At 44.0% G+C, this 27,642-nt stretch overlaps 1 protein-coding gene across 4 annotated transcripts in view; it reads left to right on the top strand.

Annotated features, from left to right (window-relative positions):
• Positions 1 to 27,642, top strand: part of Cfap70 (cilia and flagella associated protein 70) — an 80,867-nt gene that overhangs the window by 19,998 nt on the left and 33,227 nt on the right. For all 4 annotated transcript variants that reach the window (XM_048339020.1, XM_048339019.1, XM_048339021.1 and 1 more), the window contains 8 exons: positions 253 to 387; positions 1,663 to 1,830; positions 2,009 to 2,089; positions 3,270 to 3,361; positions 6,248 to 6,308; positions 15,935 to 16,129; positions 21,902 to 22,033; positions 26,554 to 26,679. In XM_048339020.1, coding sequence (XP_048194977.1) covers positions 253 to 387; positions 1,663 to 1,830; positions 2,009 to 2,089; positions 3,270 to 3,361; positions 6,248 to 6,308; positions 15,935 to 16,129; positions 21,902 to 22,033; positions 26,554 to 26,679 — 990 coding nt within the window. The remainder of the gene's footprint in view (positions 1 to 252; positions 388 to 1,662; positions 1,831 to 2,008; positions 2,090 to 3,269; positions 3,362 to 6,247; positions 6,309 to 15,934; positions 16,130 to 21,901; positions 22,034 to 26,553; positions 26,680 to 27,642) is intronic.

The raw sequence follows: 27,642 nt of genomic DNA, 5'->3' as shown, positions 1-27,642 counted from the left end.
CCAGGTCAGTTCATGAGGCTCTTATCTCCAATTAACCACCAAAAAGCTGGAAGTGGAGCGGTGGCTCGGAACAAAAAAGCTCAGGAACAGTGCTCAGGCCCAAGTTAAAGCCCCAGGACACACACACACACACACACACACACACACACACACACACACACACACACACACACACACAAAACCTGAGTCTTTGAACTGTTGAATCAGAGCTTCACACTTCATTCTAACAACTCTTCCCTTTGGTTCCTTTAGACTGAAGAAGAAACTCCACTTTCGTTTCATGGTGTGGCTTATGTTAACATGGTCCCATTGCTGTATCCAGGGGTGAAGAGGATTCGAGGAGCTTTTCATGTCTACCCTTACATAGATAGTGCAGTCTTTGAAAAGGTAAGGAAAAAAATTACATGTAAGGTTCTATCCTAATCTATCCTTAATATATACTTGTAATGCCTAGTGAATTGAAAATATATATACTCTGTTGTTTGAGAAATCATGAGAAGAAAAAACCATATATTCAACCCAGAAGAAATAGTATGGAAATATTTCTAACCCATGGTTGATTTAACCCATGGGATATGGAAGGTCAGCTCTGTGTGTGTGTGTGTGTGTGTGTGTGTGAGAGAGAGAGAGAGAGAGAGAGAGAGAGAGAGAGACAGACAGACAGACAGACACAGACAGACAGAATACATTTCTTCACAATGGTTTTTTTAAATACATAAAAATGTTTGGAAAGGACTATTTCTGGCTATGAAGAAATCAGGAGGTTGTCATATCATCTCCTCAAAAATTAGTTTTACACCTGAACTGGAGCAAAAGTGAGAACAGATGAAGTGTGAACAGTAAAAGAGGCTAAGGAGTGTGAGGCATCCTTGCCTGGGGCCTCCCTGTATTCACCAGTTCACCTTTAACTCAGCGATTCTTGCAAGACACAGTAAGTGTAAGGACCAACAGCTGTGTGGCCTGTCAGAGAAGGTTCACACAATTTGGAGTCATGGTTGAAATGATGATCTTGGTGGGGGCAACTGATAAAATGAAAGTCCTGAGAGAAAGGAGAGAGAAACATACATAAGGGAAATAACGCCCAACATTAGGCATATGGTATACACGTGCGATCTTAGCATTTGGAGGAAGCAGGAAGATTAAGAGCTTAAAGCCAGGGGCTGGGAATGTGGACCTGGGTTTGATTTCTCAGTACCACATAAGCAGAACAAGCTGGAAGTAGCACTGTGGCTCCAGTGGTAGAGTGCTAGCCTTGAGCAAAAAAAGCTCAGGGACAGTTCTCAGGCCCTGAGTTCCAGCCCCAGGACTGGCAAGATAAAATAAAATGTCTTTAGAAAGAAGAGTTTAGGGCTGGGAATATGGCCTAGTGGTAAAGTGCTCACCTTGTATATATGAAGCTCTGGGTTCAATTCCTCAACATCACATAAACAGAAAAGGCCAGAAGTGGTGCTGTGGCTCAAGTGGTAGAGTGCTCATCTTGAGCAAAAAGAAGCCAGAGACAGTGCTCATGCCCTGAGTTCAAGCCCCAGGACTGGCAACAAAAACAAAACAAAAAAGAAGAGTTTAAAGCCAGCCCTTTTTCGATTTTATAATGTTGAACTTATGATGCTTTTAATTATATTGGCCTGTGACTCATTGCATTTTTTGTTTGTTTCTTTTCAGACCAAATGTTTACTCAGCTTGTTCCGGGACACTGGTCATCATAATATGATTCATAATAATAAGGGAGGAATTAATTCTCCACTGTCCAAAACAGTTGCTAAGAATGTGAAAGAAGATAAAACAGTGAAAGAAAAAGATATAGATGGAAAGCCCAGACCTACAGATATGGTATATTCTTGAGAAGATGATTTTTGTGTGTTTTTAGGCAGGTCAGGGTCTTGCACTGATTTATCATTTAGTGAACTGCCTATGGTTTGCATTTGAATGCAAGATAGTAATCATCACTTCTGCCATCATGAAGATAATGTAAGAATCCAATTTTTGAGGTGTGTTCATTTTCTTTCAGCAAGCACCTAGTATAAGATCTCAGAGCTCAGATACTCCTTTGGAAGGTGAAGCCCCTGTAACCCACAATCCAGAAGGCCAGGTAAATATTCATAACATTTTAGAAAATTTAAACCGAAACTACATCAGCCCTTTACTGACAAGAGAGCCATAAGAGGAAAGTGCTCAGAGCAGAGTGTCAGGGTTGTCATCACATGTTTTCCCATGACTAAGCTACGATCTTGGCAAATCTGTCTTGTTGAGACTCTGTAAAGTGACCATGTACCAGGTTAGCCATAAAGTCTCTTCGGAAAGCATGAAATACACATCTTTTATTAACCCTACACTAAATTCAATGAGGCATTCATCTGTCCCAGGGAAGCTCAGGTACCTGGAGGAGAGGCAGACTTATACTCCACTAGACATAATACTAAATTTTGATGAATGCCATAACAGAAGTGCAATAAATTGTAAACACATACTCCATGTAGACTTAGCAGAGGCAAAGACTAATGCTGTTAGGATAGAGTAGTCTGAGGGAAAGCTTTATGAATGAGGTGCTAACTGAACCAGGTAGCAAAAAAAGAACCCTTTGCCAGAAGAAGGTGGAGAGAGAGGCAGTGAAGAGCTTGAGTGAAGGCAGAGAGAAAATTTACAAGAGCAGACTTTAAGTGTATCATTCAAGTCAGCTGAGAAGAGAAGGTTTCTGCAGGACCTATGGAAGGTTGGTGGAAGAAAGAATGGCATTCATTTAAAACAGTTCCATGAAAAGTATTATGAATAAGTTTCAAAGGACTTCAACGCAAGTGAAAGTTTCCAAGAATGAAGTGAAAAGCCGAGTTGGGTGCCACTGTCTCACTCCTGTAATCCTACTCAGGAGGCTGAGATTTGAGGATCTTAGTTTAAAGCCAGCCCAGGCAGGAAAGTCTTTAAGGCTCTTATTTCCAATTAACCATCAGAAAACTGGAAGTAGAACTGTGGCTCAAAGTGATAGAGTATTAGCCTTGAGTAAAAGAGTTCTCTGACAGCGCCTGGGCCCTGAGTTCAAACCCCACAACCAAATAAATAAGTAAATGAGTGAAGAGCATTTCCTCCAAGAGATAACCACTACTACTATATTTCCTCTCTATTTTTCTATCTAAAAATATAGTTTAACAGTTGATATCATTCTTTATGTATTAGTTTTATTTGTATTTTTCTCAGCCTATTGTGAGCACTATCTTACTTTTTTCATAGATATCTTTTGTTTTTGAAATAACAAATGAGAAAATATATCTTTACAGCAATATTTAGAGGCAGGAACATACATTGTGTTGGAGATTGAGCTTGACAAAGCCTTGGTTCCAAAGCGAATGCCTGAAGAATTAGCTGAAAGGTAAGTAGCAATCATTCTCACACTTCATTTGTACAAGCACTTAGATATGTGATAAAAACTCAATCACAAATGTAATTTCCTCTAGGCTAAGCAGCAGTTTTCTGTTGTCTTTTTATGTAGATGAGATTTCCTTTGTTATTATTGCTTTCTTATTACAAAAGTTGATTACAAAATTTCGTTTAGAAAATTGAGATCAGCAAAAAATATATGAAAACACCCAGATTTCTACTCATCTTACACATGTTACACACTTTTTGTATGTGTGCTGATCCCAAGGGTTGAACTCAAGGTTTGGGACCAGTCCCTAAGCTGCTTTTACTCAAGTCTAGTACTACTTGACCCACAGCTGTACTTCCATATTCTGTCATAGTTAATTGGCACTAAGAGTCTCATGAACTGGGAGCCAGCACCTCATTTCTGTAATCCTAGCTATTCAGGAGGCTGAGATCAGAGGATCATGGTTCAAAGCCAGCCCAGGCAGAAAAGTCCCATGAGACTTTTATCTCCAATTAACTACTCAAAACCCAGAAATGGCGCTATGGCTCAAAGTAGTAGAGTGCTAGCCTTGAACCAAAGAGTTCAGAGACACCATCCAGGTCCTAAATTCAAGTCCAATAACTGACAGAAAAATAAAAGATTCTCATGGACTTTCCTGCTTTGGCTGGCTTTAAACCATTATTGTCAGATCTCTTCCTCCTCAGTAGCTAGGATTCCAGGTATGTGCCCAGCTATGATAGCCACTTTTACCTTAGTGCCTGTCCTTCTGAAGTTATTTTAAAGCCCCTATAATACATACTCACACACACATCATACATATATAAACATAATTCTTAAAAACTTTTCATACTCTATCATCACGACCTCTGTCATCACTCTTTGAGTCCATCCAAATTCCCTAGCTATTTCACTATTCCTCACACATGCCAGGTATATTCTTATAGTAAAATGTTTACACTTACTGTTTCTAAGCCTAAAATATCTTTATCCTAATCTCTGCATGACTTGCTTCCTCTATGCCCTTATGTCTTTTGCTCAAACAGTGTGATCTCAATGAGGCCTTCCCACTCTAACAGCCCCAGTCCCAAACAGTCTGTCTGTCTCTCTCTACTATTTTTCTCTGTAGCACATTCCCCTACCACATTACTCTTATGTACCCTTTTTTGTCTTTCTTCCCCTACTAGAAAGTAAATCCACTAGAGCAAGGTTTTTGTCTGCAATTCTTAATGTTCTGTTCCGAGAGCTAACAAAGTACCTGATGGATAGTGGGCCTTTGATAGATACTGTGAATGAGTAAATCACCTCATTGAGGGAGGAACGCAGGAGGCTGAACAATCTAGTTGGAATGAGATATTTTGCTGCTTGTTATTTCATACCTTTAAATTCTTAATTATATGGATTAAAATAAATGACATAAAAATTATGGACAGAAATATGTAATTACCTAGGATCTTTTAAGAAAAAGTGAATTTGTAGGGTTGATTGCAGACTTCAGCAAAATACATGTTAGCAGGAATCTGAAACCATAAGGACAAAGAGTTGTAGCTTATTCCTCGTAAGTTCCAGTAAGGCCTCCTCTTCAGGGAAAGCAGAACTTTTAGCTCAAGTAGTTTGACAGTATCAAAAGACTCACTTTAAGTGTGACAGCATTGTTGTAATTTGTAAATCAGGAACAAGTGTACACTTTTCATCCTACAACGAAAGAAAAGCTTTTACTTGCCTATGCCACCAGGCTTCCAAATCTATGTGCTTTCAGAAACTGCCGAGGGCCTTCATTGCTTTCCAAACCCTGGGTGAAATAAATGCCCATTGGTGCACGCTGAAAAATCAAACCAAGGGCTGGGAATATGGCCTAGTGGCAAGAGTGCTTGCCTCCTACACATGAAGCTCTCAGTTCGATTCCCCAGCACCACATATATGGAAAACGGCCAGAAGTGGCGCTGTGGCTCAGGTGGCAGAGTGCTAGCCTTGAGCGGGAAGAAGCCAGGGACAGTGCTCAGGCCCTGAGTCCAAGGCCCAGGACTGGCCAAAAAAAAAAAAAAAAAATCAAACCAAGCTGGTCATTGTAAAGTCAGAGCTCAAGTGAGCCAAAAGTACAATGCAAACACTCTGAGTAGCTGCTTTCTAGCTCCCTTGTTACTGTCCATAGTCACCTACTTTTCTGTGTTCTCATGAGAGAATAGCATAGTGCTTGGTGTCCTTCACACAGACAGGCTGCAGGTGGAACACAATATAAACCAGAAAATAATCAAAATACATAACTGTATATATGTATATATATATGTATGTATATATATATACATATATATATATATATTCAAACCCACACATATATTGTAAGGTCTGTCCCCAGAGGGCTCCAGGCAGATGTCCCCACCTAGTTAAGTCTCCACCCAGTTACCTGGGTAACGGGCAGACCTGGAGGCATTTACCTCCCCCTTTCCCTGAGGTCACATTCTAATCCACCTGGCCACACCCTCCTGCCCCTGCCCTAGATAAGGCAGGGCTGGGTGGGGATCGCCCCTTCTCTCCCTTCTCTTCGCTGTACATCATCTCCGCCACAGGCCCAACAGTAATCAACTTTTCTCTCCTGCCTGAATACTGTGTGGCATTCTCCTTTACTGGTTACCTACTTTAAAAAACCTAACATATATGGTGCTGCAACTCAGATAGGTTCCCTGGTGGATTTGCTCTCCCATTTCTGGGGGGTCCAAGCTGCCTCCGGGACCTATTCTGCTGTCCTAAGCCCATCCAGAGGACCACCAAGGTAACTGCCTCCATGTCTGCTGGTTACCCAGTTAACTGGGTGGAGACTTAACTAGGTGGGAGCATCTGCATGGAGCCCTCTGGGGACGGACCTTACATATATATAATTTTTTCCTGATACAGGGTTAAGGAAATGATTCCTCCAAGGCCACCTCTTACCCGTCGAAGGGGAGGAGCTCAGAAGGCAAGTATGAAAGTGAAACTACAAGTAAGAAGATGCTCAGTGCATTTGAAAATGGTAGAACTTGTGAGTTCTCACACATTTTCATTCTTGGTTCCATTTGTGATCATTGGCATACAGTGCATAACATACAATTGTTATGCCCATGTCGCGAGGAGACCACCAAGAAGACCACTGAGAGCCAGATGTTCCGAAATGCAAAAGCAAGGCTTTATTCAGGTGAGCTGCAGCCTGGACCTCATCCTACCCGCCGACACAGCGGAGGTTAGGAGGAAGGCCATGAGCAGAGTTTCACATGGGTATTTAAAGGAAAAAAATCACAAAGTTACATAAACCAGGTGCAAGCAGGGTTGGGGTGCGAGGACAAATCTGATTGGCTCTGGGCTAGGGGTTCTCTAAAATTGGTCTGACGACATTCCAGGGCTGTCAACGTATCTGGAACGTTCCTGAACCAGTTGGGCCATCCGGGAAATGGGTTTTTATGGCCAGTTGGTTTCGGCACAAACAACTTTGTTCCTGGAATCTGTATAATGTCTAGTTAGATTCACCATAAACAAGCCATTTTCCGGGTTTTATGTACGTGTTGGTTTATTCTTAGCTTAACACAAACAACAAGATGGTTGCAGTTTCAAGATGGAGTCGTCCTAGTCTTTCATTCCCCCCTGCACTTGTGGACATGAAGCACAATCCTGTGTTTCAGGCCGTAAACTAAATTCCAATAGCTCTCTATCTGGAAGAGGTATAAACCTGCTTCACTGTCCCAATAAAGTAGATATTAAGGTAGTAGGCCATGGGGAATAGTTTCCTCTTCCTTTTTTTACAGTGGGGCCATGACCTCACGACTCTAGTAAGAGCAATAATAGTGGCCAGGGGCATTACAGTAGCTTGGACTGGAGGCTGGGGAAGATGTATAAATTCGAGTACCCACTATTCTATCATCCCCAAGCTGCCGGACCACCCCTAGGTAGGGTTTATGGGTTTCTAAGCTCTTTCCCTACCTACCAAAGCACCAACCATACATAGCAGGCCTAGCAAGGTAAAGTTAGCCAAGTCCATCTTTTGTTACATGGCCTCTGTTGTGGCTAATCTGCCACCAGGGTGGAATATCCTCTCTCACTGTGAATGAGTCCACCGGCTCCAGTCTCTTCAGAGGCGTGGGTGAAGAGAATCCAGGCCGCAGCTCTGTCCACCCTGAGTGCGGTGGGAGTTGTCAGCAGCAGGATGTAGGGTACCTTCCAACGTGGTTCTCTTGGTGGACCTGCAATAGGGCTCTGAGGGGGGATAAAAGCTCATAACAAATGCGATTGCAAGTTAGGAATTATGGGAGGGGATCCCAAATCTGATCCTAAGGCTACACATGAGCAAATTCAGGCTTTACATACAAAACTATCTCAGCGAGGGAATCAAGCAGTTAAAGATATATGAGATCTTTCTGATTAACATTTAGATGACATCACACAAGTCCCTTAGCCCTGCAGATGCAGGTACAGATAGTTTCACACTGATGCCCCAATTCTGACCCTATTTACCTATTTATATTATAGCCAATTTGATTACATACCAACTTTACTCATAAGCTCTAATTTTAAGACATACTGATACCATTTGCTACATACTCAAACTTTCTAGGGATTGTCTTTCTTACTTTTAACATGCCAAAACCTTTTAATCTAAAGAAAACATTTTTGCTTCCCCAATTCTCTTTCTAAAGTCTTTCCTTATACAGTTTAACATATCCCCACTCACACCATCTTTTACTTCCTCACGCCAGCAGCGACTTACTGGAACATTCTGTGACACTTGACTTTTTAAATCCCTTTCTTATTTTCCAAGGCTTACTATACTAACTTTCCTCTTTACAGTTTCTGGGGCTTCTTTGCTGCTAGAGTTTTAAACTGTCTACATTTTCTTTTCCTCTAGTTTGTAGAATCCGGTTTATCTCAACTACATCAAGGCAATTTACTGTGACTCTACCCACAGGCTGTTGGGGAAAACAAAGTTGGGGCAAGGGTCAGCCTGATGGGGACTGCTGCTCCTAAAAAGCCAGACCAGAGCCAACTATCATGAGTTACTATTTTAGAGTGGATTTCTCCAGTTTCTAGTGCCTCTAAGTGCCTAAGTTTGGCCAGTGGCATCTGTAAGATCCACCCTCAGGAGGGCTCCATGAAGATGCCCCCAGCCAGTTTAAATCTCTGTCCAGTTACCTTGGTACCTGGCACACCTGATGGCAGTTACCTCCCTTTCTTCTGAGGTCACACCCTAATCCATCTGGACACATTTTAATACTCTTGGACACACCTCCACCCCAGGCATTGCCTGGAAGTGACTCTCCAGCCTTTGAATTTAGCAGCAGGCCAGTCTGCTTGAAAATTTCTTACAATATACAATTTTCTTAGTAGAGCTAGTTAACTCCAGTCAACTCAAGAATGTCCCCCCAAAATTTTAGTTTCAGCAGATCCAGATTACTTTCCAGCAGAAATCAGCTGCTTGTGATAAGAGTCCCATTTGTTTTTACCAAGATAGGGCTACACAGGGTGAAGATGTAGATTCTTTTAGATGACTGTCAGACTGTCCTTGATAGCTTAACCTAAGTTAACCTAAGGCCTAACTTTAGTCAAATTTCCTTGTATTTTCCTGATTCCTTCTTAAGCACACTAGCTTTTGTAGGCTGGCACATCACTGAATGTCAACACAGCTTTAGGCAATCAATGGCCCTTGGGTCATTTTGCCAGGGCAATAAGTTTAAATCAGATATTTAAAACCAACATAGTAAGCTTGGCCTGTAAGCATTTCTCATAAGTGCAGTTTCTGTACACTGTTACCTCTGTTTTTCATGCCCCTAGTTTATCCTGTCTCATCTTCCCAAAAACAACTCTGATGGGGTTGATGGGCAAAGATCATCCATCTTCTGTAACTTCTTCAGGCTGACTCAGGGGCGTTGGCCTTACCTAGCCAGGAACCTATTGAGGTGCCAGACTTTGAAGTCAGGCCCCACCACGTGAACCCCATTTTAGAATCGAACCCTGAGCCAATCAGATTTGTACCTGTGTTCTAATCTTGCTTGCACAGCTGATTGTTGTAACCTTGTTCTTTGCCTTTATAAGCCCTGTGTAATCACAGCTCGGGGCTTCCTCCTAACCTCCGCTGTGTCGGTGGGTAGGACGAGGCCCGAGTTGGCAGCTCGTTAAATAAAGCCTTGCCTTGCTTTTGCATTTCAGAGTGTCTGAATCTCGGTGGTCTTCTTGGGGGTGGTCTTGCGACTTGGCACAACACCTATAACCTTAGTCTACTTTACCAAGGGGCTGCAGGGTCAGATGTCCATTAGGAGCTTTACTCCAAACTGGAAATTACATTCAACATTTAACTTAACTGTACAGACTTTTTGGGCTACCACAGTGTAGCCTTTTAACATTCTAGTTTGTAAAAGCTTTTTCCTGACTGGCTGGGGAACTGATCTCTGATGACCTAAAAAATGCCTACGTTACCTTTGCAGGCCTTTCACAGATTTCAATAAGGACACAATCTCAGGTCTACAAGCTTTCTTTCCTGAACAGATGTAGCAGCTTAAAATTCTCACTGCCAGTCAGGGCTTTGAGTAGATGCAGGGGGTCGGGATTTTAAACTATCCTCTCATTTGACACACTTAGCTTTACTACCCACTATCACAGATGACTGGCAAGTTCCTGTCCAGTTATAAAGTAGATAGACATGGGCAATAAAAGGCATGCTTACAAACTATTCTTCTAGGACCTCCCAGCTCTGATTAACTTTTGAAAGGCCAAAAAGGAGTGACTCTAGGATCTGACACCGTCTCTGTCATCCAAGCAGTGGCTTACTGCCTCTGGATGCACAATCACTCTGTCCCAGGAATAACTTTTCCATGCTGGTATAAATGCACCTTTGGCATTTCTCTTGGTCCATCACTGGACTTGGACTCAGGGCCTGAGTGCTGTCCCTCAGCTCTCCAGCTCAAGACTAGCACCCTACCACTTTGAGCCTCAAAGCAACTCACGACTCTGTTCCCAGCACTTCTCCTGGCCAACTGGACACAAAGACTCTCACAGGGACCTTTCTCTGCCCGGCTGGCTTCAAACCGCAGATTTCAGATCAATGAGTCTTACAAGAGGCCACTTTACTCCAATTAAAAGCAACAAGGTGGTCCACATAGAAATAGTTTTTTAAGCATGCTCTTACCTGGAACTTATTAAGGGCCAATGTTACATCTTGACAAACTTGTAGGGGTCATCTGTCCTTCTCTGTGGGCCTGCTGGAAATTGTTACAAAGAACCTACAGAGAAACTGGAATAGCAATTAAACATTTTGGTAGCTATAATTCTCCTTTTCTCACTTTGTAATAATCATTTAGGACAATTTTACTTCCCAATTTCTTATCTAGAAATGTATTCTTGATTTGCAAGGCCTTTTACTAACCTCTGTTTAACACTACCACTTTAGCTCTTATCTGCATTGGAAAAACTCTGAAGCTTATAGGCATTCTGAAATCAGGTACCGCCCTTTGCCTCAGGGCTGCTTTTTTAAAAAAGAGCCTCTCTTTTTTTTTTCTCTCTCTCTCTCTTCAGTCCCAGTTACAGCATGGCATGAAGACCTTTGACCTCAAATGACAATTTTTCCTTAATGCAAGAATTACAATTACAGAATTAGAAATACTTATACATTCAGCTTTTCAATAAATTAGTGAGAAATGTTAGCCCATTTTGCCATTTCTTCCTACATACATAGAGTTAATGAGAGTTTACTCCTATCCCCATTAGTTTAATATATGTCCTTTGAAATCCAAATTACAAAAATAGCACAGGAATCAAATCACATCAGGTAAATAAACCTTTTAACCATTTTAAAAGACTTTTCCAATTCTTAGTACCTCAAGGGGCAGTTTTAAAAATTCCAGCCAGGGGCTGGGGATATGGCCTAGAGGCAAGAGAGCTTGCCTCATATACGTGAGGCCCTGGGTTTGATTCCCCAGCACCACATATACAGAAAAGGGCCAGAAGTGGCACTGTGGCTCAAGTGGCAGAGTGCTAGCCTTGAGCAAAAGGAAGCCAGGGACAGTGCTCAGGCCCTGAGTCCAAGGCCCAGGACTGGCCAAAAAAAAAAAAAAAATTCCAGCCAAATCATTCATTTTTACCACCAGGTTTCCAAAGTTCACCTGAAAACAAAAGAGACAAAAGAGAGGCCTCCATTGGCCTGTCCTACTGAACAGCCTGTCTCCATCCTACTCCTCAGAGCTTGATGAACTGTCTTGGTGCTGGCTTGTCCTCTTCCACCATGAATGGACACCCCATTATGGCTATCCCACCATGTGGATTCCCTCCAGGGCCTGTGCCACCACGTGTGCCGGCTAAGCTGTACCATTGCCAGATCACCCCTTGTTGTGCCAAGTCGCAAGACCACCCCCAAGAAGACCACCGAGATTCAGACACTCCGAAATGCAAAAGCAAGGCAAGGCTTTATTTAACGAGCTGCCAACTCGGGCCTTGTCCTACCCACCAACACAGCGGAGGTTAGGAGGAAGCCCCGAGCTGTGATTACACAGGGCTTATAAAGGCAAAGAACAAGGTTACAACAATCAGGTGTGCAAGCAAGATTAGGACACAGGTACAAATCTGATTGGCTCAGGGTTTAATTCTAAAATGGGGTTCACGTGGTGGGGCCTGACTTCAAAGTCTGGCACCTCACCCTCACTCCTGAGGATAGGCACACAGGCCCATCCTAGGTCTTTTTTTTTTTTGTCCTTTCCTATTTGTCTCTGACTGAGAAACCCAAGCAGTTTTTTTTTCTTTTTCTAACAGTGATAAGCCTTTACATCAAAATTTCTGACACTTAACCCTGATTTTTTAAAGAAACAATTTTTTAATTGTAGTTCCTTTCTAAAACAATGTAATAATCCTTTAAAGCATTTGGTAATGCCCAAACTTGATGACCATTTGGATTTTAAACTTAAACTCACTCAATTTTACATCATGCTAACAGTCTTGAACATGTTCACACTCACACACGCACACACACACACATATTCAAAAGATCTTAAAGCGCGCAAAATAAACATCGGCCATACATTTTCCAGTGGCAGGCGGTATTTTTGCCAATCTTACTCCTGCAACGCCCAAATTTTAAGACAAAGCTTTTAACAAATGATTTTTAGCATTGTCCAGCCTCATTTTCCAGTGCTTGATAGTTTTAACAAAACATTTTAGCACACCAAATAATTTTCTGCTGAAGAAGGCTGGGTGGGGGTCACCCAGAGTTCTTTTTGTGGACACTCACATTCTGATTGTGAGCTGTTGCCTGTACATCTTTCCAGTGAGCTAAACATAAATCCAAGGGGGTAGAGGGAGTCTGTCCCATTTTGTCTGTCACAGTCAGGAGATACACAAAACAGAGAACAGTCCAGACCAGCCCTATAATAATACAAGCAATTTGTTTTTCCTTTTTCTGCAACACAATCTTTTCTAGTATCTGATTGGATTTACTATTTCTTTCTTTCCTAATTCACCACCGGACCTAGTCTCCTCAGTACTCAATCTCGTCCTAGGCCCTTCTGCTTTCAATTAAACTTTCTCTTTTACATCAAAGTCCAATTAACCACATCATTCAGACTAGTCCATAAAATAACAAGAGGTAAAACAATTCCAATAAAACAGAAAAGACAATACATACAGGAACTAAATATGCCATAAACAATCTACTAATTTATAAACTGACGGCACCAACAAACACAGAATAAGGTAACAAAACAGGCTATGCATGTTTGACACAAAATAGACTGTCAGACACACAAATAACACAGAGACAGTGCTGCATGGTGGGGTCACTCCCCGCCATCTGCTAGTGGCTTGGGCTGACTGTTTAGGACTGGGGGGTCCTTCCAGTGGGCTAGGGTCAAGTCTAGGGGGCTAGATGGTACATTACCCATGGCTCTGGTGAGGTGTTCAATCCAGACAGCTACAAAAAACACAACAATTACAACAGAAAAGATACCAAACACACAGGCCTAAAAAAAACAACAACCAAGTTACAAGTTACTAGTACGAGTTGGAGATCTCCCAAGTCGGCCCCCATCCTCCTGCGAGGGTGCAGAAGGAGTGGACCCAAGATCAATTCGGCCCCCAACCTCCTGCGAGGGTGCAGAAGGAATGGACCCAAGTTCAAGTCGGCCCCCAACCTCCTGCAAGGGTGCAGAAGGAGTGGACCCAAGTTCAAGGTGGGCGGGTTGAGCCTCGGTAAGGAGACCATCCCGGTCAGTGCTGGCTAGAAACCGGACCGATTTGTGCCCTACAAGTATCAAGGCAGGGTTCTGGGGGTCCCCCTTCAAGGGTAGAGGATCTGGGATGTCTCCTAATTCCTCTAGGGTTGTCTTATGAGCATGTCTGTTCCGACAATCCCTAAAAAAAAAAAAAGAATAACAAGGTAGAACGGCTGTCTTCAAGAGAAAATGAAAGTAAAAAACACACACATAGACAAAGGACAGGACAAGACAAATTAACAGCGCTGTTTCTCACCTTCGGAGTCTGGGGTCTCGGGGGTCTCTGGGGCTATACCAGACGAGCCCCCAAATGTTATGCCCATGTCACGAGGAGACCACCAAGAAGACCACCGGTTAGGAGGAAGGCCCGAGTTGCAGCTCGCCTGAATAAAGCCTTGCTTTTGCATTTCGGAACATCTGGCTCTCAGTGGTCTTCTTGGTGGTCTCCTAGCGACATGGGCATAACACAATGTCTAACCTTTGGCTGGTGCTCTCTGAGCTCAGAGGAAATGGGCAATTTACACCTAAGGTATAAGCCTGTAGTATCCTGGTCACCCAGGACTCAAACTCACGGACAATTAGATGACCAGCACTCAGTCAGGCGAGGAGTCTTTATTTAGCTGTGCACAGCATCTGCTCTCTACCATCAGGATGGTAAAGAACAGCCCTGAGCCATAGTAGGGCTGGGTTTGATGTTTTTGTTTTTGTTTTTTGCCAGACCTTGGGCTTGAACTCAGGGCCTGAGCACTGTCCCTGGCTAATTTTTGCTCAAGGCTAACACTCTACCACCTGAGCCACAGCACCACTTCTGGCTTTTTCTCTGGTGCTGAGGAATTGAACCCAGGACTTTGTGCATTCAAGGCAAGCACTCTTGCCACTAGACCATATTCCCAGCCCAGGGCTGGGTTTCTTAAAGGTAGAAGCTATGCATTCTATGCATAGGTGGTCACATAGCACAATGCAGGAGGTCAACGCAGGGGGTCAAAGCAAGTCACAAACAGGCTAAGCAGGCCCTTTACAGAAGCAAAATTTGCTGGTCAGGCTGACCTAATAACTTCATTTTTAACAATTGTTACCATGTTCCCCTAATATCAACTAAGTAAGCATGAGCGGGCTAAAACAATCCAGTAAGCAATCATAAGTGGTGCAACCTGACAGTTACCATGGCATTTCTATAACTACTAGTATGATTATTTCTATCAGTTATTACTGTGATCATTTTCACAGTACATTACTATGGTTGCTACCTAGATACAGAGAGGAACAAAGGCTACATATATCTTTAAATGTCAAACTATGGGGAACTAGTCTCATGGATGAAGGTGCAGCCCTCTGTTGTGGAGTCACCAAAATGGAGTTATAGAAGCTAAGAATAAACTCTAAGACAGTGAAATTTTACAAGCCCTATTGTTTCTAGGAGCTGGGGGTGGGGGGTGGGGAGTATACTTTTCCTTGGTTTTCACAAGCACCATCCCAGAAGATCACACAGACACAATTATGTACAGGAAGCAGTTTATTGTCAGCCAAAGCTGACAAGGCCACCTCTCCCGTGGGAGAAGAAGAAATGGCACCTGTCCTTTGTTCAGGGTCAAATATATAGTATGGGGCTAAAGGCAGGAAGTAAGGGAAGGCATCCGGGTTGGAGCATACACAGTTGAACGCTAAAGATGGCACCTAGCCAGGGTGGGGGTGGGGTTCTGATTGTAAAAGTTAGGCAGCATCCCCTGATGCAGCTGGGGGATAGGGGTAAAACACGGCTTGGGGAAGTAAAGTGGGAGGAAAGGCCAGGGCTGAGGGCCAGTTAGTTAGGCCTGGCCAGATCAACTGGTTTTGAGGGAGCACCTGAGATGGAGGGTATGCTAATATAAGGTACTATTGAATATAAAACCTAATCCAGCTGGAGGCATGACTCAAGTGGTAGAGTGCTAATTAGCACCAGTATCACCCCCCCCCAAAAAAAAATTAAAGCCTGGAGATATGGTTCAAGTAGTAGAACATTTGCCTAGAATTGCAAGACCTTGATTCAATCTCAAATACCACAAAAACAAAACAAAATCCTAATCTAATTTCAAATTTCTAATCCATGGTCTATCTGTACTTCTTTTAGGTTCCCCCCTCCCTCATACTGGGACTTAGGGCTCCATATGCTTGCTCATTTTTTTTTTCATACAGCTGGCACTCTGCCACTTGAACTACATCTTCTGACTTATTGCTAGCTAGAGACAAGAGTCTCCTGGATTTGTCTGCTCAAGCTGGCTTCAAATTGCACTTCTCAGATTTCAGTCTCCAGACTAGCTTAAAGGTATGACTCACTGGCTCCTGGCTCTTTGGGTATTCTTTACCAGACATTTTGATATTTTTCTAGGCGGTGAGTGACTACCACTTGCAGATCAAGAACATTTCTAAAGCCATTCTGGATGAGTACCACAGAATGTTTGGGAAACAAGTGGCTAAACTGGAGCATGATATCGACAGTGAAACCCTGGAAGAGCAGAAGTGCCAGCTGAATTATGAGCTTAATTGTTCTGGAAAGTACTTTGCTTTCAAAGAACAACTCAAGGTAGAATTCTCATTTATTTAATTGTTATAAAAGGTTTGTTTTTTTCTGTCAGTTGTGGGGCTTGAACTCAGGGCCTCTTTGTGCTCAGGGGTAGCACTCTACCACTTGAGCCACAGCACCTCTTCCCGTTTTTTGTTTTGTTTTGTTTTTGAGTGGTTAATTGGAGATAAGCACCTCTTGGGGACTTCCCTGCCTGGGCTGGCTTTGAATCATGATCCTCAGATCTCAGCCTCCTGAGTAGCTAGGATTACAGTCATGAGCCACTAGCACCCAGCATTATAAGAACATTATATGGATCAACTTCTCTACAGACCCCATTTAGCAATGTTTTTCTCTGATTGTGTTCAGTTAAATTTTCTGTGATAAATGTCAGCAAAAGCTAGGCACTGGTGGCTCACACCTGTAATCCTAGCTCCTCAAGAGGCTGAGATCTAAGAATAGCAGTTTGATGCCATCCAGGTCAGGAAAGTCCATGAGACTCTTATCTCCAATTAACCACCAGAAAACCAGAAGTGGCTGTTATGCCAAGTTGCGAAACGACCACCAAGAAGGCCACCGAGACTCAGACGTTCTGAAATGCAAAAGCAAGGCAAGGCTTTTTCAAGTGGGCCGCAGCCCGGGCCTCATCCTACCCACCGACACAGCGGAGGTTAGGCGGAAGCCCTGAGCTGCGATTGCACAGGGCTTATAAAGGCAAAAAAACAAAGTTACAGCAATCGGGTGTTTAAGCAAGACAAAAAACAAAGTTACAGCAATCAGGTGTTTAAGCAAGCAAGATAAGCAAGATTAGGACACGGGTACAAATCTGATTGGCTCGGGGCTCGAGGCATTTTGGGGGCGGTTAGAGTTAAGCATTCCCAGGCGGTTAGAGTTCTTGACCGGCTGGGCCCTAATAAGCTTGCCCTGGGTTTGCTCATAGTTTATTTATTTATTTATTTTTGGCCAGTCCTGGGGCTTGGACTCAGGGCCTGAGCACTGTCCCTGGCTTCTTTTTGCTCAAGGCTAGCACTCTGCCACTTGATCCACAGCGCCACTTCTGGCCATTTTCTGTATATGTGGTGCTGGGGAATCGAACCCAGGGCCTCATGTATATGAGGCAGGGACTCTTGCCACTAGGCCATATCCCCAGCCCCAAATCTATTTTTTTTTTTCCAGTCCTGGGGCTTGGACTCAGGGCCTGAGCACTGTCCCTGGCTTCCTTTTGCTCAAGGCTAGCACTCTGCCACTTGAGCCACAGCGCCACTACTGGCCATTTTCTATATATGTGGTGCCGGGGAATCGAACCCAGGGCTTCATGTATACAAGGCAAGCTCTCTTGCCACTAGGCCATATTCCTAGCCCCTGCTCATAGTTTAAACAGACAACAAAACGGGGGCTGCCTGAAAATGGGGTTTACTTTAACTCTTCATTGCCCCCTTCAGTGGCGCTATGCTATCCTTGAGCCAAAGAAGTTCAGAGACAGTGCCGGCCTTGAATTCAAGCCCTAGCACTAGCGTGTGCACATGTATATACACACACACACGCACACAGAAAGAAAAAAGGAAGAAATCTGTCTCCAACAATCTCACACGTAGAATGGATACTAAGCAATTATAAGACTATAGAAATAGATCTACTGGCATTTTGTTTTTGTCAGTCATGAGGCTTGAACTCAGGGCCTGGGAGCTGTCCTTGAGCTCTTCTGCTCAAGGCTAGCGCTCTACCACTTTGAGCCACAGAGCCACTTCAGGCTTTCTCTGAGTAATTTATTGGAAATAAGAGTCTCACAGACTTTCCCACCTGGACTGGCTTTCAACCGCAGTCTTCAAATCTCAGCCTCTTGAGTAGCTTAGGATTACAGGAATGAGCCACCAGTGCCCAGCTGGAGACTAGTTCTTGCAGTGAGGCTAGTCTTTGAACCAGATTCCAAGTTCCTCTGGAGGCAGAAACTCTGTTACTATAACTAGTTCTACCCCATTTAAATTTCTCCTTATTCATAAGGACACTAAGATTTGAGGAATAGTGCCTGGTTTTTGTTTCATTCTGTTTGGTTTTAGTGGTACTTGGGTTTGAACTGAGACCCTTGCATTTTTGTTTTTGTTTTTGTTTTTTTGTTGGTCCTAGGGCTTGAATTCTGAGCCTGGGCACTATCCCTGAACACCATTCTTTTCTCAAGTCTAGCACTCTACCACTTGAGCCACAGTGCCACTACCAGCTTTTCTGCAATTCATTGGAGATAACAGTCTCATGGACTTTCCTGCCTGGGCTAGCTTCAAACCATGTTTCTCAGATCTCAGCTTCCTGAGTAGCTAGGATTATAAACGTAAGCCATGCCCAGAAAGCCATGCACTTCTGATTCCGCTTACCACTGAGCCATACCTCCAGCCTTGTTTTTTGCTAATCTTCAAGATAAGATCTCACTTCCTGTGCCGACTGGCCTAGGCACGCCATCTATGTTAGTCTTCCCATCGTAGTTAGACATTCAGCTCTTCACTGAGAAAGGAGTATCATGAACTTTTCTGCCCAGACTAACCTCCAACTGCAACCTCAGCCCATCTTAGTCAACTCCCCCATAGCTAGAATTACACTATTATGCCCAAGTCGCGAGAAGACCACCAAGAAGGCCACCGAGAGCCAGACGTTCCAAAATGCAAAAGCAAGGCTTTATTCAGGCGAGCTGCAGATCGGGCCTCGTCCTACCCACTGACACAGCGGAGGTTAGGAGGAAGCCTCGAGCTGAGATTACACAGAGCTTATAAAGGCAAAAAAACCAAAGTTACAGCAATCAGGTGTTCAAGCAAGATTAGGATATGGGTACAAATCTGATTGGCTCAGGGCTCAGGGCATTCCGGGGCAGTTAGAGTTAAGCATTCCCAGGCGGTTAGAGTTAAGGAGGGAGTTTCCTGACTGGCTGGGCCCTAATAAGCTTGTCCTGCTAGCTGGGACAGGGGGCTGCCTGAAAATGGGGTTTTCTTTAACTCTTCAACATGAGCCATCAGCTCTTGGTTGAGACTCTTAAGAATAATGACTAACATTTTTTTCTTTGTTTTTTTTTTAATGTTATTTTTGTTTTGAGATGGGGGGATTCACAATGTAGCACATGTTGGCAATCCTCCTTTCTCAGCCTCCCAAGTTCTGGAGTTAGAAGTGTATGCTACCACTCCTGATTCATTTATTGTTTTTTTATATGCCAGGAAAATTTGTAAATGCTCCATGTTTTATTAATTTAGTCCTCAAAACAACCTTTTATGATGGATAGTCCTCATTTCCCCATTTTACAGATGGGGAAGTTCAATATTAATTGGTTATGTAATTTGCCAGTCACAGACAAAGGACATGATTCAGATTCAGGCATTATGACTGTAGCTTAACTGCTCTGCTACACTGCCTCTACATGCACATCTATGGTATATCCTGTACAATTGTAAGTAAATACAAAAAAGAGTTTGTGGATTATAAGTGAAAAAAAACCAATGCTCATTAAGGCATGAGGGTATCCAGTAGGAGATACAATCATGTCTTGGTTTGATTCCTGGTGCTGTCTTAGTAACTGGATGACAATGGGGACAAAACTTTCCCTCTTTGTGCCTCAACTTCTTTGCCTAACAGTGAGAGATAACATTAACATTATACGAATATAGTGTCATTATGATGCATGGAAAGTGCTTACTGTAAAACCTAGGAATAATGGTAGCTTAGAAAGAAAAAGGAAGTTTCTTGGCCATCCCAACCTGAAATATCTATACATTAGTCACCCCCTATCTGTGGGGTCCCAAGATCCTCAATGGATGTCTTAATATTGCATAATACTGAAGTGTATTTTACTGTGTTTTCTCCCCTGCATGCAAACCTGTGCCTTTTTTACTTAAATGAAGCAGTTTTGGAGGTATCTTTGGATTATGCAAATTGCTGATATCACTACTTTCATGCTTGGTGCCACTAGAAAATAAAAGAAGGGTTGTTAAACACGAGGTCTATGACACATGATGATCTGAGAACAAGATGATTACTATGTGATGAACGAATGGGTAGCATATAACATGTAGAAATGATGAGCAAAGGAACAAGTCATGGCTGGGACAAAATGGAGTGAGGCAATGTAAGATTTTATCCTGTTACTCCAAACAGTGTGCAACTTAAACCATAAGCATTCATTTGTGAAATTTTCCACTTATTTTCACACTGGTAGTGGCCACAGATAACTGGACCTACAGATAAAGAAAGGCAACTATATTTCTGTAGTGTTTTAAGCATTTTTTTTTGTCAGTCCTGGGGAATGGACTCAGGGACTGAGTACTGTTCCTGGCTTCCTTTTGTTCAAGGCTAGTACTCAACCACTTGAGCCCCAGCACCACTTCCAGCTTATTCTGTTTCTGTGGTGCTGAGGAATTGAGCCCAGGGTTTCATTCATGCAAGGCAAGCACTCTACCGCCAAGCCACATTCCCAGCCCCTGTTTTAAGCTTTTATTTCTGCTTTATTTTCTTGATTTTTCAATCCATTTTTGTTTTTATTTATTTGTTTGTTTGTTTGTTTTGTCAGTTGTGAGGCTTGAACTCAGGGCCTGGGCACTGTCCCTGAGCTCTTTTGATCAAGTTTAGTAGTCTACCACTTTGAGCCACAGTGCCACATCCAGTTTTCTAGTGGTTAATTGGAGATAAGAGTTTCATGGACTTTCTTGCCTGGGATGGCTTTGAACTGTGCTACTCAGGTCTCAGGCCTCATGAGTAGCTAGTATTACAGGTTTGAGCCACCAGCACCCAGCCTCAATCAGTTTTCAGAGTTAAATAATAACACCCAAACTGTATTGCCACTTAACAAATGAACAAAGAGAGGTACCAAAGGGTAATATATGAGGTTGAACACTAACAGAATCCAAAACAGAACTCTATTCTCTGGACTCTAGACCATGTCTTCTTTCTTTTTCATTTTTTATTGTTACTATAAAAGTGATATACAGAGGGATTGTAATTATGTAAGTCAGGTAAAGAATGTGGTGGGGTTTTTTCTTTCTTCCATTCCTGGGGCTTGAACTCAGAGCCTGAGCACTGTCCCAAGCTTCTTTTTGCTCAAGGCTAGCACTCTACCTCTTGAACCACAGCACCACTTCTGGCTTTTTCTGTTTATGTGGTGCTGAGGAATTGAACCCAGGGCTTGATGCATGCTAGGCAAGCACTCTGCCACTAAGCCACATTACCAGCAAGAGTGTGTTTCATTTTGGACAGTGTTGTCCCTTCCCTTGCACACTCCCAATTTTTCCCTCCAGGTCTTCCTTTATGAACCATATAGCCACTGTGAAAGAAAGCATAAATCTGCTAAGATTGTCTTCAGGTCTTGTCCCCTCTTCTGTTGGTATGAGTTCAGCATAGTCCCTATTAGTGATGACGATGGCATCAAGAAAGAAATCCTGCTGAGCGTGTTGGAGGGGCCCTAGAGAACTTCTAGTCTAGCTGTCATCAGGCAAGAAACTAACCATCATCAGAATTTTTGTTTTGGAGAAGCCTAAAACCAGAAGCACTAGGGAAACTGGTCTAGCCTACTGCTGGACTGTGTTATCAAAAGGGCAATATTTATGTCTTTTTGTTGCCAGCCCTGGGCCTTTGGACTCAGGGCCTGAGCACTGTCCCTGGCTTCTTTTTGCTCAAGGCTAGCACTCTACCACTTGAGCCACAGCGCCACTTCTGGCTTTTTCTATATATGTGGTGCTGAGGAATCAAACCCAGGGCTTCATATATGGGAGGCAAGTACTCTACCACTAGGCCATATTCCAAGCCCCCAATGTTTATGTCTTGCAGCATGCTGTGGTGAAGATTGTGAGAGAGAAATATTTGAGGACAGCATCCTTTGAAAGCCAGGAGGAACTGCAGACATTTATCAGCGAGCTTTATGTGTTCTTGGTAGATCAAATGCATGTGGCACTAAACCAAGTAGGTGACAAGAATGGAGCACCTTCCTACTCTATAGAGCACAGGTTGCAAGTATTTCTTCCTTTTTGCTTCTTTTTTCCTTTAATATGCAAATGTTTAAGCAGGGCACTGGTGGCTCATGCCTGTAATCCTAGCTGTTGGGGTCCATCTTTCTTCCCTGGATGGAAGGGGCTTGAGTCACCTCCCCCAGCTGGGGAATGCGGCCCTTCCATCCTCTCTACATTGGAATCCGGAGAAACCGGTTGGGCAAATAGACCCCCGACTTAGCTGGCAGCCAGCGTGGCGCCTACCAGCCCCGCCCTGGTTCGGCGCGCTCAGAGTGACGTAGCCCCTTGGAGGTCAAGTGACCAGCCCCTTGGGAGTCATGTGACAGCTCATGGCCTATCGGAATCCTGGCCAACCCCCTCCCTTAGGAATCATCTCCCCTTGACCTTCCCTCAATAAAGTTAGTTCGCTCTCAGAAGCCTACTCCGTGGTCTATGTACGCTAGCTCCCAGGGAAGGATAGCGGCCACATTACCACGTAGGTCGCGTGCACGCCAGGCCGGAGTCACCCCTACGTCCCACCTTGACATACCTGCAGGCCGAGGGTTAGGGGAGAGGACGATACGAGGGTAATAAGAGAGAAGGAAATAAGCATCTGAGCCGGGCCAGAGAAACAGCCCCAACACTAGCTACTCAGGAGACTAAGATCTGAGGATTGAGGTTCAAAGCCAGCCCAGGCAGGTAAGTCCATGAGACTTACCAGAAAACTGGAAGTGACACTGTAGCTCAAAGTGATAGAACAGTAGACTTGAGCAAAAATCGTTCAGAGACAGCACCCAGGCCCTAAGTTCAAACCCCATGACCAACAAAAAGAAAATAGCGAACTGTATGCTCTGTTAGGTACTGGAAGCATAAAGATCAATAATAAACTGTCTAAGGGTCAAACACGCTAGCCTATTCCTATAATCAGCTACATGGGAGGAATAGGTAGGAGAATCTCAGTCAGAGGTCAGCTCTTAAAAGAAATAATAAGACCCTGTCTCTATTTCTTAACAAAACAAAACAAAACAAAACTGGGCTGGGGATATGACCTAGTGGCTAGAGTGCCTGCCTCGTATTCATGAGGCCCTGGGTTCAATTCCCCAGAACCACATATACAGAAAATGGCCAGAAGTGGCGCTGTGGCTCAAGTGGCAGAGTGCTAGCCTTGAGCAAAAAGAAGCCAGGGACAGTGCTCAGACCCTGAGTCCAAGCCCCAGGACTGGCAAAAAAAAAAAAAAAAAAAAAAAAAAACTAAATCAAAAAGGCCTGGGGGTTGTTGGCTCAAGTGGTATAGTGCTTGTCTAGCAAGCTTGAAACCCTGAATTCACACCCTAGTATTGCCCAGAACAGAAGGAAAACTGCCTGTTGCCTAAAGCATAAGACAGATTTGGGGAGAAAGGATAGGCTCTTTCAAATTCCTAGAAAAATCAATTATATATATTTCAAAACTGTGAGAAAACTGGATGCCAGTGACTCATGCCTACTCAGGAAGCTCAGATCTGAGTATCCAGGTTTGAAGACAGCTCAAACAGGAAAGTCCATGACACTCTTATCTCCAGTTTGCCACTGAAATGCCGGAAGTAGAGGTATTGTTCAAGTGATAGAGCACCAGCCTTGAGTGAAAAGCTAAGTGACAGCTCCCAGACCCTGAGATCAAGTCACAGTACCAGTTTGCACACATGCGCACACACACACACACACACACACCAGCTGTGAAAGAATTACCAAAAACCTAAAACAAGCTACGAAACAAAAATTGGTCTGTTTATTATGTGAATGTGCACAATTTTCAATCTTCTTCAAAATAGTAAAACAAAGAAAAACTGTGTGTGTGTGTGTGTGTGTGTGTGTGTGTGTGTGTGTGTGTCTGTCTGTCTGTCTATCTGTCCTAGCGCTTGAACTCCAAGCCTGGGCACTGTCCTTGAGTTTTTGTGCTCAAGGCTAATGCTCTACCATTTGAGCCACAGCTCCACTTCTGGATTTTTTGGTAGTTAATTGGAGATAAGAATCTTATGAGCTTTTCTGCCTAGGCTGGATTCAAACAGCAATCCTCAGATCTCAGCCTCCTGAGTAGTTGGGATTACAGGAGTGAGCCACCAGTACCCAATACCCAAAGGATAGAGGCCCCAATCAGTGATCAGAAACTGTCTTTGGCTTTATGCTCTATATTCCTTATCAACTGTACTTGGTACTCACTGATACCATTTTGGTTTGAATTAAAGATTTTTAGGGGTCTTCCTCAGCCATAGTTTCTGACCCAGGTTAGTGCTAATTATACCAGATCAAGTCTACTTAATGTAGATAGGTAGGATATACCCTTTCCCCCCTGTAGTATTTGGTATTGAGGTTTTGTTGTGCCAAGTTGCAAGACCACCCCCAAGAAGACCACCGAGATTCAGACACTCCGAAATGCAAAAGCAAGGCAAGGCTTTATTTAACGAGCTGCCAACTCGGGCCTCGTCCTACCCACCGACACAGCGGAGGTTAGGAGGAAGCCCCGAGCTGTGATTACACAGGGCTTATAAAGGCAAAGAACAAGGTTAAAACAATCAGCTGTGCAAGCGAGATTAGAACACAGGTACAAATCTGATTGGCTCAGGGTTCGATTCTAAAATGGGGTTCACGTGGTGGGGCCTGACTTCAAAGTCTGGCACCTCATTTCCCCCTTTTTCTTTTTGGTACCTTGGGAGCCAATCATGGCTCCATTCTGTCCATTTCAATGGCTTGCATGTCTAGGGGATGATATAGAGGTAAGGCATGGGCCAGTAGGGCCAAAAGTAGTATCCGAAAATAACTCTGGTCCCTCGGTTTTAAAGGGGGGCTGATGGGTGAAGATCATCCATCTTCTGTAACTTCTTCAGGCTGACTCAGGGGCGTAGACCTTACCTAGCCAGGAACCTATAACCTTAGTCTCAGTCTTGAGGCGAAGGCAAAGCGGCTGAGTTGGGTGCTTGGAGACCTCCCATGTTAGTCTCCTGGGTAGGATTTCTTTCAGGATCTTCTTAGCCACTACATTCGCAGTCTCATGCTTTGTTGGATAGACTTCAACCCATCCTGAAAAGGTGTCTACAAAAACTAGCAAATATTTGTAATTTCTGTGAAATCTACTTCCCAATACACGCCTGGCCTATTCCCACAGAGGCGAGCTCCTTTAGTAATCTGTTGATTGGGGGCATTGGTAAGCTGACAGATCTTGCAATTTTTAACAATATACCTTTGCAGGCCTTTCTCTGTGGGCCTGCTGGAAACTGTTACAAAAAAACCTACAAAGAAGCTGGAATGGCAATTAAACATTTTGGTAGCCATAATTCTCCTTTTCTCACTTTGCAATAATTATTTAGGACAATTTTACTTCCAAATTTCTTCCAAAAGGCTACAAAAACAAAACAATTAATACAAAAGGAGGAAAACACACAGGCCTAAGACAAGTTACGAGTTGGAGATCTCCCAAGCTGGCCCACAACCTCCTACAAGGGTGCAGAAGGAATGGACCCGAGTTGGCCCACAACCTCCTGTAAGAAGGAGTGGACCCGAGTTGGCCCACAACCTCCTGCAAGGGTGCAGAAGGAGTGGACCCGAGTTACGAGTTGGAGATCTCCCAAGTTGGCCCACAACCTCCTGCCAGGGTACAGGAGGAGTGGACCCAAGTTGGTCCACAACCTCCTGCCAGATAAGCAGAAGGAGCAGACCCAAGTACAGGGTGGGCGGGTTGAGTCTCGTTTAGGAGGCCCTCCTGGTCAGTTCCGGCCAAAAACCAAACTGACTCGTGCCCTACAAGTATAAGCAAAAGCAAAACAGACAAACAGACAAATTACAGGACAAGACAAATGAACAGCGCTGTTTTCTTACCTTCGGAGTCTGGGATCTCGGGGTCTCTGGGGCTATCCCGGACGAAACCCCAAATGTTGTGCCAAGTTGCAAGACCACCCCCAAGAAGACCACCGAGATTCAGACACTCCGAAATGCAAAAGCAAGGCAAGGCTTTATTTAACGAGCTGCCAACTCGGGCCTCGTCCTACCCACCGACACAGCGGAGGTTAGGAGGAAGCCCCGAGCTGTGATTACACAGGGCTTATAAAGGCAAAGAACAAGGTTAAAACAATCAGCTGTGCAAGCGAGATTAGAACACAGGTACAAATCTGATTGGCTCAGGGTTCGATTCTAAAATGGGGTTCACGTGGTGGGGCCTGACTTCAAAGTCTGGCACCTCAGTTTGAACTCAGGGCCTTGGGCTTGCTACCACAAGTTTTTAAGCCTCCGAAGTATCTAGGATTAGACATCAGACCTGTGATCTAGTGCCCAGCTGGATATATTCCTTTGCTCCTATTAGAAAGGTAGGCTTTCCCTCCTGCATTTTTTTTTGTTGTATCTAAATATCTTCTTTGTAAGATCTATCAGTTACTGGATCTCATATCCATTTTATTTTCCAAAACCTTTCTATATAATTGCTTCATTTGTTTGCTCAACACCTTCATGAACCTTCATGATGTCAAGGCCATGCCAGATGATATCCAAGGCCCTATTCCAACCATTCAGTCAACCAGTGAGCAGCTTCGACTCTTTGCATTTGAAGCAGAAGTCAATGAGAACTATGGAATGGCATCAGTGTATTATGAAGAGGTAATCAAATATGTTCTCAGTGATAGTGGTTATTATTTGTGAATATGGGTATGATAAATAGTAGTTTTTGGTTATTCAAAGTCAAACTTGAATGATAAAAAGGTATATCAATAGGACAGAATCAAAGGCCCACAGTAATAAGGTAATTAAATTTTTGAAGAAGATATAAAGAAATTTAGGGAGAAAGGATAATCTTTTCAACAAATAGTGTTATGCCCATGTCTCGAGATGACCACCAAGAAGACCACCGAGAGCCAGACATTCCAAAATGCAAAAGCAAGGCTTTATTCAGGCGGGCTGCAGCTCGGGCCTCGTCCTACACTCCGACGCAGCGGAGGTTAGGAGGTGTTGGGGTCCAGCTTTATGGACTTCAGGGTGAAGGGCATTGGAGAGCGCACCCAAGACGCCGCCCTTCCTCCCAGTCCTGGGGAATGCGGAAGCAGGCCACAATTCTCTGGGTTCGGAACCAGAAGAACCGGCTTTGCAACCAGCCCCCAACTTTCTTACCAGCCCCCAACTTTCTCGCCAGCCCAGGTGCCCCCAGTCTCTCCCTGGCGCGGGGCTTTCTAGTGATGTTAGCTCATGAGGGGGTCACATGACAAGCTCACAGCCTATCAGCATCCTGGCCGGTTAGTCTCCTTTTGTTCCTTCCTATCATTTCCCTTTACCCCCGCCTTAATAAATCAGATTGCTCTTGAAGCTTCTCCGAGACCCTGGTATGCCTGGCTTTCTTTACTGGTAAGGAGGTGGGCAAAGCGTTCTTGTTCAGCCGCGTGCACGTGAGGTCAGTGCTGGCTCCCCCGCCCCATCCTGGCCTTACCTGCCAGCCGGGTGACCAGGGGAGAGGGTGAGAAAGGGAGTTGTGAGAAGCGTAACAGAGCCTTAGTCCCCACGCCAGGGGAGGCGACCCGAGCCCGACAAGGAGGAAGGCCCCCAGCTGAAATTTCACAGGGCTTATAAAGG

Source organism: Perognathus longimembris, chromosome 2, assembly GCF_023159225.1.
Source record: "Perognathus longimembris pacificus isolate PPM17 chromosome 2, ASM2315922v1, whole genome shotgun sequence".
In the NCBI taxonomy this organism is placed as follows: domain Eukaryota; kingdom Metazoa; phylum Chordata; class Mammalia; order Rodentia; family Heteromyidae; genus Perognathus; species Perognathus longimembris.
The sequence above is the reverse complement of the archived record's forward strand: the minus strand, read 5'-3'. Positions and strand labels throughout refer to the sequence as shown.